Below are 14992 nucleotides of genomic sequence, written 5' to 3'. Positions count from 1 at the left end.
AAAGAGCTCCGTCTGCTTGCCTGAGCCGAAGCAAAGGTTGTGGGGTGTTTTATTGAAATCTGTGAGTGTCTTCATGGGAACTTTGATAATAGAGAGCTCTACTGTCTTGCAGATTAGAGCAATAAAACTTCAGGGCTCACATTTGAAACTAGACAGGCTCTGAGGGGGGGAAAAAGCACTGGGGGGGGCGATTTGCTAATCAAATGGCATGTCAATATTTAAAATAATTCCTCTCTCTGCAAATGTTTAAATGCAGTGGGGTGTTTTTCTAGAAGACGCAGGCTCTAGGTCGGCTACGGCTATTGCACATGGATTAGGTATTAACTGGGGAAGCCCTGTGGCTGTGATTATCCAAGCGCTCAGCCTGGGTGACAGCAGCCGTCCCTCCACACTTGTGCTCTTACAGCAAAGGTGAGATAAGGAGATAAGGACACAGAGGTTTGTCCTGAGGTTCCCATTAGGGTAAGTGCCAGTGAGCTTTCAGAAACATTTTTTATTTCGTGTGCAACTGGCACCGTTGGCAGCTTCACGGCAGGCTGGGACTGGGCAGCGGACACCGAGAGTGTGGTAAAACCAGGGAAATTATTTTTTTTTTTAACAGCAACTTCTTTTTCTGCTGCTGGCAGTGCCACAGCCTGCCTGCGCAGCACTCGATGCTTTCCGCTTCACCTTTGTGAAGGCAATTTGTTGTTTACAGTTTCCAGCGCCGTTCATGTGTGCGAGAAGGAGCGCATCTGAGTGTCAGCATCGGTCATACTTTTCTAACCAGGCTGTTTCCAGAGATACTTCTGATCGCGCCGCTTTGCATTTCGGAGCGCACGCTTTCACTTGGGGCTGCCAGCACCCAGCTCTGCTCTGACTTGGGCAGTTTCGCACAGAGTTAGGCAGAGAAGGGCACGGGGCGGGGAGTTGTGTTCCTCTAATTCTGCATTCCTACCCTGCTGCTGAATCACAGGCGGAGAGATGACATAGAGATGTAGGTTGAATACACAAGAAAAGGAAAACGAGATAAACCGGGATCGTGTCCCCTGCAGTGCCAGCCAGTCGTGGTTCTGGTTTTGTCCGTTGGTGCTTTCCCGCGCAGTCCTCTGGCTGCTGCCTGCCTGCCTGCCTGCCTGCCTATCACCCTCTCTTTTCCTTTGGATTTAGCGCAGAAACTGAACATCCGGAACCATGACCACTCACGTCACGCTAGAGGACGCGTTGTCCAACGTGGACTTGCTGGAGGAGCTGCCTCTGCCAGACCAGCAGCCATGCATCGAACCGCCTCCCTCCTCCATCATGTACCAGGTACCTCCGGCTGCCGGCTGTGGTGGGGCAGGCAGGGCGGTTCCGGCAGCTCATGCAAAGCGCAGGGGCACACGGTGCTGAGAACTAGCTGAAAACATCCTGGGTTCACCGTTTTTAAGGAAACGTTCAGAACAGATCTAGCCACAAATCTGTTCCCAAAGGGTTTAAAAGGAAAGCGCTAGAGATTGGTGAAAGGGATCTTTAAGGCTGAGCAAGACACAGTGAAGCTGAAAAATGAGGACTAGAGTGCGTGAACGGGTAGGAAGCAGGAGATAAGACTTGTGATAAGAGCAGAAAGTTCTCAAGCGATGTTTTATTATGCACATATTTCTGTGCTTCCTTTTTATGGTAGCGCATGCATCTAAGTAGGTCAAAATCAAAAGTTTTGCCTGACTTTGGCTGGCCCGTGCCGCTCGCACAGCTGGGGCTGCCGGTCGATGGCATGCAAGGGAGGGCAAGTCGCTCCGATGGCTTCTCTGCCTCGAACAACCGCCAATTTCGCTGCAGCTGCGCTGACCACGCACAGCTGGGCACGAGCCCAGGGCAAGGCTCAGCCTCCCACGTTTGGATCCGCCGCGGGATGCCTGGGCTGCTTGGCCGCCACACCACACCCTGCCCCACAGCACACACCCAGCGTTAAATATAATACGGGGTTGCTTTCTCCATCCTGCCACTCCTGAATTCATGGCTTACCCACGGCGGTGTATGAATACAGCCGTGTACGCAGGGGCTGAGATTACAGTATCTCTTTCAGCAGGTCAGGCCGCGGGCGCGTTCAGCAGCGTTGGTATCTCTACGGGTTATCAGACACAAAGGCAGTTTCTGGGCTGCTCAAATTTCAGCTCTCCCTGGAAAATCTTGGTACCATTTTTGCTTATCTCTTCCTTAAATCATTTTTAACTCTTTGCTGGCTTGTGTCCCGTGGGGGGCTCAGGGTCCAGCCTCATGGCGCAGCCTCCCTTCAGGGCCACGAGTGTGTGCACACAGCTGGGCCTAAAAACCTCTAAACTGGATCTAGAGATTTTGGCCAAGCCTATTTCCTCATCGTAGGTGGTTTGTGTGTATCCCTCTCCCCTGCTAGCCAGAAAGGCATACGCAGCCTCAGCTTTTGTTAGTCACATGCAATGTCCGGGAGGCACAAGGAGTAGCCCTATGGCCACAGGTCTGTGCTCCCGCTTTCCCTCCTCGGGAAATCAGTTATTGAGGTGAACACAGTCACTGCAATGCTAACGGCATTGCGAAGAGCAGCTCTGGGCACCTGGGACTTCTGTACGCTCTGTCCTCCAGCAGATACCACGGGCCAGCCTTGGCCGAGGAAGTCATCCCAGCGCAGAGCGTGCAAAGGAGCACTCGGCGCAGAGAGGCCGAGGAGCTGCTTTTTCATCCCCTGCCCAGCTCTGCAGCGTCTTGTTCCCCTGTCCCAACCCAAAGCAGTAGCTCAAAAACTTCCAAAACAAGTGGTCATCCCAAAGCATCTGTATGCAAGAGCAACATTAGCGCCGATAATGGGGTCTGGATGAGTGCTGACTTTGGTATTTATGTCTTCCAGACATCTCGTTCCCTGCCCTTTCTGTGTGTTTATTCTTTGCAATTCCTGCTAACAGGATGTGGTCTTCCCCTAGCAGCCAGGGCACAAATAGAAATTAATGAGGCTGCAGCTGTCTTCGAGTTACCAAGCTAAAATCCTTGGAATAATTGCTGTAGGTTTGCTCTCTGGTGTGGCTGCTGTTCCCTGTTACTGATCCCCACCTGGTTTGGCTTGATTTTACAAGCGTTTGTCAGTCTTGATTGCCATATTTTCACACATACAATCTGCAGGATTTCCTCTAAGGAACATGTGTGATTCAGAAGCGTCTCAGGCTGCGCCTATGAGTCTACTTCAGACCTAGAGGTGCAGCACCTCAAATTGTTCACAAGCTGCTCCCCTGCCCCAGGAGCCCTCCTGATTCTGCCTTTTGCCAACACATCCCGTGCTGGACTGTTTCAAGTGCGCAAACAGCTAGCTGTATTTTAATCCCCATCTCTCCATTTCACCCATAGGCTAATTTTGACACAAACTTTGAAGACAGAAATGCCTTTGTGACCGGCATTGCCAGGTACATCGAGCAGGCGACGGTGCACTCCAGCATGGTGAGTCCCCCGGGCGCTGCCCCAGCGATGCTGAGCCTTCGGTGCGTGCCTGCCCCAGCAACACCTCTCTCTCTTTCAGAACGAAATGCTGGAAGAAGGCCACGAGTACGCCGTGATGCTTTACACGTGGAGGAGCTGCTCACGAGCCATCCCCCAGGTACTCCAGCCCTTCCCAGGCAGGGATGTTCCCAAAGCACCTAGCTGGGTTTGGCTTCAGTGTGAGTTAGTTTGGACTGGAGGCAGAAGAATAAAAAACACAGAGAAGACTGAAGCAGATAGAAAGGTTGAAAAGAAAGAGTACCGACTCTTCAAATTGTTTTCTCCCCAACAAAGTCTCGACCACTGATCTCAGCAGCTGGTAGCCATTTCAGAAGCAGATCTATACTGCTGCCCTAGCAAAGGGGATCTGCTCTGCACCCTCACGCACATGAAAGCTCTATCCATGACACCTCCTAGCAACACCCCTCAGCTCAGTCACCCCCACTGCAAGCCGACTGCCTTATATACATTTCCTGGTTTCACAGGCCCCTCCCCTGCTCCCCAAAGCAGTCACACCTGAAGTTATTTCATCCCCGCAGGACCAGCTTCTTTGTCCTACAGCTGCTAACAGGGCTGAGCTGGGCACAGTTCTGGTCCGGCACGGTACTTGGGATAGTGCTGTGTTTTCTCACTTGGGTCTTTATCCACTTCTCTGTCTGGAGAATGGGTAGCCTTTTCCCTTAGTTAAAGCAGTGTGGTGATTTCCTTCCTGGGGGGCCACTGGAGTATTTTGCTCTCTCATGTTGTGGGGAGGTGGAGTTTGCTTCAGGCAAAGGCAGTTGGTTCTTAGAGGTTGAGAGTAAAATCATTATATCTGGTTTATATTACACTTTCCTGATACCGTTGTATGGTATCATACCATTACATGGTATCAGGAACTTCACCTTCAGTTAAAAATTGCCCCAGTGCCCAGTGGGACTCCTGTGTCGTGTGAAGGAGGGAGCCCAGGCAGCCTGGGATGAAAACAGCGGGTCCTCCCGAGATGTGGCAGACTCAGGCTCTCCCTGACTTGCACAGGGCTGATCAGGCAGCTGGGGCAGGTTTCAGCATCCCAAACTGCTGCCCAGGCTCTGGGGTGCTCTCTCTGCTCCCTCAGGAGCCCCAGAGTTGTAGGTGTTGTGCATGAAGGAGCACTTCGATATGCCAGAAACATTTCCCCAAATGCCCTTTTTTGCTGCTGATATGCCTGAAGGTCCTGATCTACCCCATTTAATCATTCTCCTCCTCTACTGTTCTGCTTCAACTGTTTTCTAGTCCTTCTCTCTTTAACCTGAATTTTCGTGGCTTCATCCTGCAAACACCTACGGACATGAGTAAGGTTGCCCACGTGGCCCACTGATGGTGATTCAGACTCCAGCTCAGAGCTTGTCTTCTGCGATTTGAACGCGTGCCGCATCCCTGCAACATCCCTGACTGACAATGCGTCAGGGGGAGTGCGGCGCAATTCCATTAACCCTACGGATAAAAGGGTTTGCAGCACTTCCGTGAAGCCAGGAAAAAAATATTTCCACATGGCTGACAATGCCCATGTTTGTAATTCCCCGGGAAAGGTCAAACCTCAGTTCCCCTCAGGTTATGCTCTGCTGATGGTCTCATGAGACGCAGCCATGGGGAGGTTTCTGCCGCTGACTGGCTATTTCCTTATCTCCCATTTATATTTGATGCTGTGCTGCTATTGCCTCTTCTGGCTACGCTAACAGAAGGCAGGCCGTGGCTGAGCTGATGGCAAGGCAGTGCTACAGATCATCCGTTTTGGTCTGTTAGTGTCCTCCCATCCTGCTCACCCCCGTGACATTTGTGCACAGCTTGTGCGGTCCCTGCTCTCTGCCCCGTCCCCCCCCCGGGGGCTGCAGGCAGCGCCGCATGTGACGGAGGGACCAGACAGCACCACAGCAGAGGGTGCATTTACAGACACACCAGATTCGATCCTGCGATGACCCCTGCGCTTTGCCGTGGGGCACATGGCTATGGCTGGGAGGGTCCTGTTCTCAGCCCCCCAGCCATGTACACCGTGCTCAGCCACGTACACCTTCCTGTGCTACCTCCGGGACCATGGCTTTATGGGTGAGGAACACCCAAATGTGCACCACTCCTTCCTACTGCGAGCTGCGTCCTCATGGCCATCAATATTGCCTGACTGCAGTACGAAACACCAGGGCAGGGACATTAGATTCCCCACTGCAGAGAGGGCAAAGCTATTTTTTCATCTTCCCACACGTAAAGCCGTCTGATTTGTCCCCTCGCGCCCTGTGGATCAGCTGCTGGGCTACTAAATTTGCACCGGAGCTGTCAGCACCATCCCAGCCTGTATCAGCAACAACTGGGAACAAAACCAGAGGAGGACGGCAGCTGGGGTTTTCCCTAAAAGTTTGGTAATGACTCCAAGTAACTGTTTGGAAAGGAGATGGGTGACAACTGAATAAGTCCTTAAATTTAGCTTCCCAGGATTCCAGTGAAGGTGACTCACTTCATTGCTGCTAGCCACATACAAGTCCGGTGATTTTTAACGGATCTGCGACAGAACCAAAATTATGCCAGTGAGGTTGTAGCAGAGCCATAGCCTGGTGCCTCGTGTGTCCACGGGACTTTGCAACACAAAGCCTCAGATAACTTCATGATATAACATTCCCACATTGTGTAGCAAGTCCAGATGCTGTATTGCATGTGTTCTACCCCAGACAAACGCATCAGAAGACATTTATTTCTCAGAGACAGGATTGTGCCTGTTTATAATGCATGGAGAGAATTTCACATCTGAGAAATAGCCCCTTCTGCTGTCACCTATTGCCTTGAAAGTAAGCTCCCTCTTGGGTCCCTCTGTTGTCCTTAGGTGGGAACAGGATTCACTGTGAAACGAGCAGAAGATGGTGGCTGCTGCAGCCCACAGCTGTGTTAGAAGCTCTGATGCTGACAGGGATGATTTGTCTTTGTGACACAGGTGAAATGTAATGAACAGCCAAACCGCGTGGAGATTTATGAGAAGACGGTGGAAGTCCTGGAGCCAGAAGTCACCAAGCTTATGAAGTTCATGTATTTTCAGGTAAATGGTCAAGGAAGGAGGTGACTCGGTGTTAACTTACCCTAAGTAATAATTTATGACTTTGGTGCTAACTTATCCTAAGCAGAGCTGTGCTGTCCTTTCCTGTCTGGCCAACCTGGAGAACCCCTGAGACCCCTGGTATGTCCTTGCAGCCACCAGCAGATACCTGAGACCTGTCCAAAGGAAAATCTGTGCCGTGTCCCCCTTGTTCAGCCCCAAAATCTTGTACACAGGTTGGGAATGAGCACACCTCAGCCCTTGAAGCTCCTGGAGGACCAGAGCCCCCATGGGTGGCACAAGCTCCTGTTTTTCTGGGATGCTGGCTGGTGGACGTGAAGAGCTGTCTCTCCACCGGCACCAGCACAGCTCGCTCTTCTGCTCTTCCCTCCGAAGCAAAGCCAGGAAGAGCTGAGGGCTGGTGGTGCAGCTGGTGCCAGGGCTGGATGCAGCCATGCAGCTGGACACCCTCCTGCTGTGCCAGCAGGAAGAGGGATGTGCTCACAGCCCCCTAAACTCGGGAGTTAGCTGGCAAAGAGCACCAGAGACTAAATTTAGTAGTTGCTACGCCTGAGGCACTTCACAAAATAATATGCTTAGATCCCAACGCAGCAATGACCACGTGGCAAACACAGAGCTGCTGTGGGCTCCAGGGACCTCTCCCCATCACCGCCTGCGTTTATGACTGGCTGCAGCTGGGTTTCACTGGTGTGTTTAAGTTTTATGTCCTGTGAGGTCCTTATGCCCCACCTAAAAAGCTTAAGCCTGATTTTACAGAACACGCCACGCTCTGTGCGGGCACAAATAGAGGGTTTGAGGCCCCCTTCTCCCCTCCAGCGCTGAGGATTTTTGGCTGCAGTGGTTTGTAACTCTGCTTCATTTCATGGCAACAGTGGAGAGGGACCCTGGAGCCTCCATCCCCAGCAGAAAAAGGCTTTCGTTAAAGGAAGGAGGCAGTGGGTGGGTGGAAGAGGGTCCCATTGGTGGCGTGGTGACTACACATGACCTGCTGTTGGGATGACCCTGTCCCACTGCCTTCCAGCGCAAGGCTATCGAGCGGTTCTGCAGTGAGGTGAAGCGCCTGTGCCACGCTGAGCGGAGGAAGGACTTCGTCTCCGAGGCCTATCTCCTCACGCTGGGCAAGTTCATTAACATGTTTGCCGTCCTGGATGAGCTGAAGAACATGAAGTGCAGCGTCAAAAATGACCACTCTGCCTACAAAAGGTGAGAGGGGACGAAGCAGCCGGAGCAGGGACAGGACTGTGCCTGGTCTGCAAGGGAGCACCCGGTCTGCCCAGCAGTGAGGGCAGGTGGACATCAGGAGGCTGGAGCCTGGGTTTCTGCCCTGTTGTAGGCTCTCTTTGTGAGTTTAGGCAAATCTCTGAGCCCCGCTCTGTTTCGGTTCCCTGTTGGTAACAGGAGGAGAGAGCGGTGCTGTACTGCAGGGGGCTCTGAGGCTGCTGCGTTGCAGCTGCAGGTGAAACAGGGAAGGTGGGTGGTGAGAGCCTCACGCTGGGCGAGTGATCGATCCTCGGTGATGTTGGATTTCTCCCTTCCAGGGCTGCCCAGTTTCTGCGGAAGATGGCAGACCCCCAGTCCATCCAGGAGTCCCAGAACCTCTCCATGTTCCTGGCAAACCACAACCGCATCACACAGGCAGGTCCCTTTCCTCTGAACCAGTTAACCCTTCTGTGGGTAGAGAGAGGCAATGATCTCGCCAGGGCAAGGGTCCTTCAGACTGGACTGTGGCAATAGCTGCCTTGTTTGTTGGTCATTGATTGGGTCAATCACTGACTGTCGATTTTTGGGTGTATAATTCTAGCAATATCTCCTTCTCATGGGTCATCCTGGGTGGCTTTGAAGATCTCTTTATGTCAAGACAAGGATGAAGGTCTAAAAAACGAAAGGAGCTATCGGGAGGGTTTTCTGCCAGAAACTTTCCCCAGTAAATCCATCCAGTCCATCTCTGCGACTGCGTGGGAACTGCAGATCAGACCTAGGGCCCTCCACATTCCACAGGCTCTATAAGCTGCTAATTAGGTTAAAAATTGGACAGAGATGAGAGAGAGTCAAAAAGTCTGCTTCTGAGGCATCATTCTTTACATCTCACTGTCTGACGTTTGGCTGCTGTGATCAGTCTGAAGGGGAGAGCTGTCCTGCAGAAGGAAGGTTGTTCCTCATGGGTGATACCGTGAGGTCAATCTGCTGTCTGTAACTTAAGAAAAGCACACAGGCGAGGTTTGAAGAAACCTCTCTTCATTCTACTCTTAATCCTTCAAATATCTTTCTTCCCTGGTTCCTGCTGTTCCTCTGCCCATGTGGATAATTTGGCTCCCGTTGATGTTTCAGTGTCTGCACCAACAGCTGGAGGTTATCCCTGGTTATGAAGAATTGCTGGCTGATATTGTCAACATCTGTGTGGATTACTATGAAAACAAGATGTATCTCACTCCCAGTGAGAAACACATGCTCTTAAAGGTGAGATTCGGCCATGCTTACGGGGCTGGGTGCTTGTGTAGTTTGGGGTTTTTTTCAGTAAAATGAAATTCCCTCCTGGGACAATGTTTCTCTTAATTTTCTTTATTTTTTCCTCCTTTGGGTTTACATGCATCCTTTCTCTGCAGGGTCAGCATCCTCTGGTCAGGGGTTGCTAGGAGATGGGAAGGCTCTCCATGTGCAGCAGCACAGCTGCCTTCCTCCTTTCCTGTTTCTCTTCTGGTCTCTGTTACTTTGTGTCTTCTTATCAATCCTCCCATTTTCTCCTCTTTCACCTCTTCTTTGTACCTGAACAGACTGCTTGTTGCCATGGGTCTGAGATGTCCCATTCCAATATGCTGAAGTGTCCTCTCTGTTGGGCAGTGCCACGAGCTGCCTCTGTTCCTGCTGTAACTTGGACCTTCTCCCATCATTTCTCTGCTGTCCTTCCTGGCCTTCTCCCATATTCCCATATAAAAATCTTCCTTCCTCTCTCCCTTTCCTCTGCTTTTCCCCGTTTCCATCTGCATCTTTTCTCCCAGTCCTTCCCAAGGTTGCCAGCACCTCTGCCTGCCTGGGACTGAGCACGTGCATGGTGGTGGTCTCCAGCTGGTGGGTGAGGGCACTGGTGGGTGCCCTGTGCTCTCCAGAGCTGGAAGGGGTTTTTCTGTTGTGCATGGGTGTGTGGGATCATGGGCTTGACCTGAGTAACTGTATAGAGTATGCCAAATTCACCACCAACTTTCCAACCCTAAATTTTCTGCTTGATGCCCATTCCCAACAATAATTCCCTGCAGAAGGCAGATCCTTCGAGGTTTGGTTTCCTGATTCTAAAGAGCCCTCAAGATGAATATGTCAAAGTATCTGCTTGTTCTGTATATTTGTCTTTACTATAAGTCAGTTATTACAGAGATTGCAGTCACTATTACCATAAGAACTTCATTACCGCGGTATGAGTCAACTAAGGATCTTTGAAGGATGATGTGGGTAGTTTGAATATCTGTAATGTTTTGTACTGAATTAAAGGGGGAAAAAAATCAATCCAGGAGAATATTTTAAATGTTTTCAATTATTCTCGAAGAGTAAATGTTCACCTTTGGGTGGAGAAAACTTTTGGGTTGTTGTTATGTGGGAGAGAGGAGGAACAAAGTACCAGAGCGAGCGTCATGTTTTTGCACAGAAAACAGAAGCAATCCATCATGTGTCCTCTGTCTACCCTGTACATCTTGCAGATGTGTGCTGTTTTATACAGTCTTCTCATGAGTGTCAGGTGGTACGGGAGCCTGAAATGACCTTTCCTTATGCAAAGTGACGGAGAACTGTCTTTGATTTGTGCTGCTGACTTCACTCTAGTGAAACCGAGCCTTTCTGTCTTCACCAGGTGATGGGGTTTGGCCTATATCTCATGGATGGGAATGTCAGCAACATTTACAAGTTGGATGCCAAGAAGAGAATCAACCTTAGCAAAATAGACAAATTCTTCAAGGTCAGTGACCTGACTGGGTGAGGATGGAGTTTACTGCAGACCAATGAATTAGCGGCCTGTACCATTGCACGTGCTGCCAGCAAAAAACAAACCGCAGGAATCATTCACAGGTCCAAAAAACCCAAAAGGCTGAGAAATTATCTAGGCTGAAGGATGAGGAAGGGGATTGCTGTGAGCCTGCATGGGCACAGAGCTGCAGCGTGGGTGAGACGAGCGGTGCCGGCCCTCGGTGCCAGCGGGGCTGTGGGTGTGTGAGCGGCGCCCGGGGCTGGCTCTGCTCCCACGCTGCTGGCGCTGGAGCCGAGGAGACGGAGGATGCTGAGGGCCCTGCACACCCTTGCTGGGTGGCTGGTGGCCACTGCGGCTCTGCCTGCTTCCACCCGAGGGGCGAGGGATGGGGACGGCACGTGGGATATCTGTTTTGTGGACGAGGGGATGGTGTGCCAGACTGACATCACTTCTATCTCTTTGCACGTTCTTAAGGCAGGTTTGGCATCTCCTGAGAAGCACTGTGACTTCAGGCCACCAAACCTGGCTGGTTTGCTGAGGTCTGTGCGGGTGATGATTGCGCTCCCTTTTCCCTCAGTGAGCTGCTGAGCTGAGGGACAGGGGACACAGCTGGCCAGCCAACATGTGAGCTGGCAGCCTTATTTCATGTATAAACCATGCTCCCGATAGGACAGAAAAAGCTTCTTGTGGAGCTTGTGTTGGCTGGGACTTGGAGGTGCTCAGCGAGTTCCTCAAAGGGCTCACCCGGTGCTTTGATGAACCGTTTTTGTCTTGTTTGAGGTCGAGGGTCTGGGGAAAGGCCCGCGAGAACTGGATGCTCCCAGTGACAGCGCGGGAAGCAGCCGTGCAGCCTCCCTCTGCCCTTGCACACGTGCAGCCCTGGGGGCTGGTCCACAGCTGGAGGCCAGGCTGCATTGCCCCCGGGCCACTCAGCATGAGGAAGGTTTGGGATAACCCTGTCTGCTTCCCCCCAAAATCTGGTGTGTGTGAGGCCCCAGCCACCAGTGGCAGACGGAGAGGGCATCTGCAGCGTTCCCAGGGGGAAATGGCACCTCCTTTCCATCGCTTCTGCACACAGGCTGGTCTAGGAGGCAGCTCAGGTTTGGGGCAGGTCAACTCCAGGACCCATGGTGGGATCTGGCAAGGGACAAATGTCTTGGCAGCAAAGAATAACAGTATAGCAGGAGGACAGCAGAATAACTTCCCAGATGGAGTAATTAGTTTTCTTTTAGACCTACTGAGCCTGAGCAGTCCTTCCAGAGTCCTTTTGCCTCCACTGTTTTAATCTTTCTCCTGAGATGGACAGATTAGGTTTTGTTACAAATATTTGCTCCACATCAGGGAAAAGAGTTGATGATGATTTTGGGGGGCCAGGGAGCGCTTCTTCCCCATCACTCTTTCAGCAGAGTGGATTCTCCCTGCCGCTTTACCCAGAGAGCTGCTGAGGAGCCTGAAAGAGGAGGTCGGTTGTGGTGACAGGGTAGAGGATGTCTCCCTGCTTATTCCCCCGATTTGCAGTTTCTGGGTGATGCACTGGATCTGTGCAAGGGGAGGGAAGGGGCCAGTCCAGATAGCTGGTTTCAGGAAAGGTTGGTGTACCAGCTTCTGCGTCCTCACCCTGAGCCAGCAGGAACTTATTTACCCCAATTTGCGTCATCTCCTGGAGACAGCTCTGAGAGCAGGGCTTAAATGCCGCATAGGAGACTACCGACAGACACCAGAACCTCACGGACTGGGCGATAATGAGGTGGTTGAATACCCTTCAGTCACTGGGGAGACTGCTGAGGACTGCAGCTCTGCAAAGGTGATTTATCATGCCATCCCTCGGAGTCTTCCGAGTTTTCCCTTGTTAATGCAACTGAATCTCAGTTTAATTCAAGCTCTCAGTGTAATCTGTAGAGTTTGGTCATCTTGGTGCATTCAGATTTGCTGTTCATTGCAAAGGGCTGTGGGACATCAGAGAATCAGGTTATATATCTTCCATTGCATGGAATAACTTTCTTCTTTCCAGCTTTTTTTTTCTATTTGCACTTCTCCAACATCTGCTGTGGTCTCACCTAATCAGTTAAGTACCACTCCAGACTATCAGATCTCAATAAGAAAAGGCCAACTACTCCTCTTACTACATCTCCTTATTGCCTTCTGATTAAATTTCTAGTGGATTGACCAGGAATTTGAGTAGTGAAAATGAACTACCCCTTCATTTAAACCTTTTATGAAAGCGCCACTGGGAATCCCTGATGACAGCGTTACACATCCTCTGCACAAGTCAGCCTGAGAGGAGAAACATGTGATAACAGGACAGGGAATTTGCCACCACCTTCCCTGAATTTTTGGGCAAGGCTTTTGTAGCTGGGTGAAGTTGAAGCTTCATATTTTATTGAAGAACTATTGGTAGCTCTTGGTTGAATTTTGTGTGCAGCTGAAAGCTTAGTGAAGCAGGGACCGGTCTCAGCTTGGGGTACGCTCCGTGCGCTTTGAATTTATTTCCCACCCACATGCTCCTGACACGTAAAGGGCGAGCAAAGCCATGTTGTGTTGCCTGTGTCTTTCTCTTCATGGAGAAGTTTTAAGACACATCACCAGGAGCCGCAGTGCCAAAGTACGGTCTGAGTCCCCGGGAAAAGATGCCACATCCCTGGGAGGCCAGGCAGCACAGCAGCCTACAGCTTCCCTCCCAAGGGAGCCGCAGCAGCTTGCTGCCAAAATACCCACGTGCTGGCTTTTCACCCCTCTGTTCTCCTGGAGGATTATGGTGGGAGGCAATAAGCCCTGGTGAGGAATACGCTCTCTCTTTTTGTCGTAAAAAGAGCCTTTCCTCTGGCCGGTTACAGCACTGAACCATCCTGGCCATAATCAGCCCAGTGTCGGCAAGTCCAGGGCACCAGAGTGCTCGCAGGGGGTGATTTTCCTTGCACAAAAAGCCTTGTGACCATTTTCGGTTGCTTCCTAGCTGTGAAATGATCCTGGCTCCAGGTTTGCACCTTGCTTTAAACAGCCTGGCACTTTCCATAGCTTCAGAGACGCAGGATGCTGTTTTGTAGTCCCTTGTGTTGCGCTGGGGCCACGGGCTCGCTCTCCGCCGTGTTTCAACCATCTTTTGTTTTCTTTTCCAGCAGCTGCAGGTGGTTCCTTTATTCGGCGATATGCAGATAGAACTGGCCAGATACATTAAGACCAGTGCTCACTATGAGGAGAACAAATCCAAGTGAGTGCCTGCCATAATGTCTCTTGGCTTCTGTGTGTGTCCCGAAAGCCGTGGGAGCCGCAACTCTCCGGCGTGCGTGAGGTCTGTGCACGGGTACCCGTGTGTGTCCCTGTGAGGTGTGAGTCCTGGCGTGCCGGCTCTGTGTGCACGTGTGTACCTCCCCGTCCCTGCATGGGAAGCTGTCCTCGCCGGCCCCTGCGGGCGCAGCCAGCTCCGCACCTCCGTGTCGACCCAGTCCCCGTGCGCAGGCAGGGAGCGGGCAGTGCCTGTCCGTCCGCTCCCGCCGGCAAGGGCTGGGAGGATGCTCGGCAGCCGGCAGCCGGGCGGGAGGAAGGGAAAGCGGCTGGCACGTGGATCGAGGACAGCCGCTGAGTGCTTGCGAGGTGTGCACGGCCGGAGGTGTGTGAGTGCGAGCGGCGTGTTCCTGCTCTGGAGAGATTTTAATCCGCTTTTTTCATCTCAGGGACAAAATCCTCCAGAGCATGAACACAGCTGCAGTAGCCAGGGCGTCTCCTCTAGCTCAGGCAGGTTTTGTAAAGAAGGGCAGCAGGAATGAGGGATGAACCAGGGGCTCAGATGCACTGGAAAGGAATGAATATTGTGGGAGAAGAGCAGAAACGGAGTCTTTACGGCAGTGCTCAGGAGGGGAAAGCACTGCTTGCCAGCCTGTGTTCACAGGCAGTTTGCTGCTCCCGTCAGATGAATTTGCAGGCGTTGTTTCAGATCACACCAGGCGTGCGCGAGGCCCTACACATCTTTGTAGCTTTGCATCGCGCTCAGTTATTGCTAGAAGAATCGGTGTTAGGTTTGGATATCCTCGGAACGGCGTTTGCAACCACCTATTAAGCAAAGCCCGTCTGAGCTGTGTCCGGCTGTAATCGCTGGTGGCAGCCCGGCTCTCGCCAGCGAGTGGCCATTCACCCGTGGGACCATGTCGCATGGAAATCAGATGTCTCTGTCCTGCGAGAAGCAGCCTAGCTGAGCTGCGTCTTCAGCGGGGCAGGAACTAACTGGCAGGCACATCTTTCTGCTTCTGTTTGCTTGTCCCCCTCCACCCCGGAGAGTCCGGCTTTTTTGCCCGCCACGTGGTTCACCCAGGAACGGCCCCCCAGAGGCTGGTTGAAAAGTGCCCATTAAATGTTCACAAGAAATTTGAAAACAACATGGCAAAATTTCCCAAGCAAACGGTTTTCAATTAAAAAATTGGAAAAAAAAAAAATTCTACAAAACATAAATTTAAAAAATATTTTCAAAAACTCAAGTTTTATCCCGAATCATTCAGAAAGCACATTTCAACGAAACGTGTGTCAGCTGCATT

The 14992-nt window shown here is 51.6% G+C and overlaps 1 protein-coding gene across 8 annotated transcripts in view; it reads left to right on the top strand.

The window, feature by feature from the left end:
- Positions 1 to 14992, top strand: part of CYFIP2 (cytoplasmic FMR1 interacting protein 2) — a 56640-nt gene that overhangs the window by 5875 nt on the left and 35773 nt on the right. The window contains exons 1-10 of one of the 8 annotated variants that reach the window (XM_054217085.1): positions 204 to 462; positions 1150 to 1290; positions 3331 to 3420; positions 3500 to 3577; positions 6398 to 6499; positions 7539 to 7720; positions 8056 to 8152; positions 8846 to 8974; positions 10353 to 10457; positions 13586 to 13674. In XM_054217085.1, the coding sequence (XP_054073060.1) occupies positions 1174 to 1290; positions 3331 to 3420; positions 3500 to 3577; positions 6398 to 6499; positions 7539 to 7720; positions 8056 to 8152; positions 8846 to 8974; positions 10353 to 10457; positions 13586 to 13674 (989 nt within the window). In that variant the 5' untranslated portion in view covers positions 204 to 462; positions 1150 to 1173. The other 7 variants (XM_054217084.1, XM_054217079.1, XM_054217083.1 and 4 more) reach the window with 7 other exon arrangements.

Source organism: Rissa tridactyla, chromosome 11, assembly GCF_028500815.1.
Source record: "Rissa tridactyla isolate bRisTri1 chromosome 11, bRisTri1.patW.cur.20221130, whole genome shotgun sequence".
Lineage (NCBI taxonomy): Eukaryota > Metazoa > Chordata > Aves > Charadriiformes > Laridae > Rissa > Rissa tridactyla.
Note: the sequence above shows the minus strand (reverse complement) of the source record. Positions and strands in the feature narration are given on the sequence as shown.